Raw genomic sequence first — 2,500 nt, 5'->3', positions numbered from 1 at the left:
AGATGATGATGATGAACTAAAACATAACTTTCAGTATTTTAACCCAAACTCAAATTTCAGGAGGATGGTACTGTTTTGACCGCAAAAGCTGTGAACAACGCTGGCACGGACTCAAGGCTTTGATGACGTCCCGGGGGTGGCCTGAGACCCGCCAGGTAGGAGGGATTCTCTCGCCTGACCCCAAAGTCAACCCTCACTGGTGGGAAGCCAATCACGTGTAAGTGTTCCAAAATTGTAATTCCTAGCTTCATTGAATTTACAAATCTATACTGTATATCTAATCATTTTTTTATTCAACATTTTCTTTTCATTTATGACTAAAAGAAGTACAGTACTGTAGTTTCTATAATTTAGTCTCGATCTAATAAACAATACGGATGGAGAGCTCAAATCATTTGATTAGTCAATCTTAATGTCCTTTCACCAGAATTATAGTAGATTAACCTTAAGGTAACATTAGAGTTTAAGAAACTTTGGTATCTCAGCTCCAGGACATCTAGAACTTTCCTATCTGAACTTCAAACCTTTCACTGATAATAGCAATTATATAAGCCATTAATAAGACCCCTTTTCTTTGATCATATAGCCATTAATATACAGAATGTCTTCAACTTGCAAACTTAATGTGTTCCAAGTTGTTTGTAAGTTGAATTGTTACATTTTGGCCTAGGGTAGTCCTAACTTGAATCCCATGCCTATGATTCCCAGCAATAAAAGTCAACAATTAGTCCGTTTTCATATGAAAAAGATATCAGGTTATTACATATGACGTTTTGCTTCCTGTATCAAATGATACATTTTTGTTTTATAACTGTATTTCTTTATCTTATCTTTGTTACTTTCACTTCGATTTGTGTTTGTATCTTCGAATGTTTGCAAGTCAAATGGTTGCAAGTCAAATGGTTGTAAATCAAATTGTTGCAAGTTGAATGGTTGTAAGTCGAATGGTTGCAAGTTGGGGGACCTACTGTATCTCGCCAATAACAACTGCACCTTTTTATCCGCAGGTTCGTACCCTACTGCTCATCTGACTCTTGGTCTGGGACCAGATTCTCTGCGGAGAGCGCAGGTGGCTTCTCCTTCATGGGGAGTGTCATCATTGAGAATGTCATCGCAGCTGTCGTCAGACTCAATCTCACACATGGCCACAAACTCATCTTAGCAGGGAGCAGGTGTGATTAATATAGATTCATCTATAACCTTCTATAAATACAGTAATACTCATTCACAGAACAATATTATTATCTTTACTATGACTAGCTAAGCTACAACCCTAGTTGGCAAAAGCAGGATGCTACAAGTCCAAGGGGTCCCAATAGGGAAAATTACCTATTGAGGAAAGGAAATAAAGTAGTGCAACAAGCTCAAGGGTTCCAACAGGGAAAATTACCCAGTGAGGAAAGGAAATAATGTGATGCTATAAGCCAAAGGGCTCCAACAGGGAAAACAGTCCCGTGAGGAAAGGAAATAAGGTGATGCTATAAGCCAAAGGGCTCTAACAGGGAAAATAGCCCAGTTAGGAAAGGATATAAGGTGATGGTACAAACCCAAATATTACAATAGGGAAAATAGCCAGGTAAGGAAAGGAAATAAGGTGATGCTACAAGCCAAATGGCTCCAACAAGGATAATAGCCCTGTGAGGAAAGGAAATCAGATTTTTTGGTATTATTGCTCAATTAAATATAAAAGAAATTAATCAGTCTAATACAGGGCTTCATCATATGAATAGTTCTGATTAAAATGGTATTTTTTGGATTTAACTCAAAATTCAATTTTTCACAACTATCTTAATTCTTTGGAAATTTAACAATGACAATTCTTAGAGCATTTATCTAACATAATGAAAAATAATAAAAATCTTAGACTAGGTTAGGTTAGGTTGCACTGAATTAAAGCAAAAATATAACCATCCCCTCAATGTTTCTCCTTTAGCTGCAACCTCTTAGGCTTTATACAAGGAGGCAAAGTTAATTCTTATTGCAAATCATAATCCATAACTATCATAATATAAAAAAAATGTAAATGTACTCTTATATACTGGTACTGTATATAATATATATACATATATCCTTATTCTTTCCCCCTGTTATCCCTACATTAAGGGGTCATTTGTCAGATCCCAGTAGCATTAGGCATGGTTGATAATTTGGCAGTTTTTATGATCGCATGCCCCTGATGTCATCAATCACAGTTATTGGCGGTGAGCCTCATCTTTGATGGAATAGTGCAACTGCAGGGTAGCTGTTTCCACAGTTATTGGCAGTGCGCCTAAACTTTTGCTAAAAAGCAAGACTGCAAAGCAGCATCTGTCCTTTTATTTGCAATCTAAGACATGCAGGACGTACGGTGGTAGAAGTATTATAGCCCTAGCCAAGGGCTGATATATATATATATATATATATATATATATATATATATATATATATATATATATATATCTCTTGATAGCTGACTCGGTAGGGTCCCTGCCAGCATAGTTTCAAGCCGTACAGGTGGTGG

The 2,500-nt window shown here is 36.7% G+C and overlaps 1 protein-coding gene across 3 annotated transcripts in view; it reads left to right on the top strand.

The window, feature by feature from the left end:
• LOC137651012 (palmitoleoyl-protein carboxylesterase NOTUM-like) overlaps positions 1–2,500 on the top strand; it is a 118,018-nt gene that overhangs the window by 107,171 nt on the left and 8,347 nt on the right. For all 3 annotated transcript variants that reach the window (XM_068384161.1, XM_068384157.1, XM_068384153.1), the window contains exons 4-5: positions 61–217; positions 1,008–1,172. In XM_068384161.1, the coding sequence (XP_068240262.1) occupies positions 61–217; positions 1,008–1,172 (322 nt within the window). The remainder of the gene's footprint in view (positions 1–60; positions 218–1,007; positions 1,173–2,500) is intronic.

Source organism: Palaemon carinicauda, chromosome 1, assembly GCF_036898095.1.
Source record: "Palaemon carinicauda isolate YSFRI2023 chromosome 1, ASM3689809v2, whole genome shotgun sequence".
Taxonomy (NCBI): domain Eukaryota; kingdom Metazoa; phylum Arthropoda; class Malacostraca; order Decapoda; family Palaemonidae; genus Palaemon; species Palaemon carinicauda.
The sequence above is the reverse complement of the archived record's forward strand: the minus strand, read 5'-3'. Positions and strand labels throughout refer to the sequence as shown.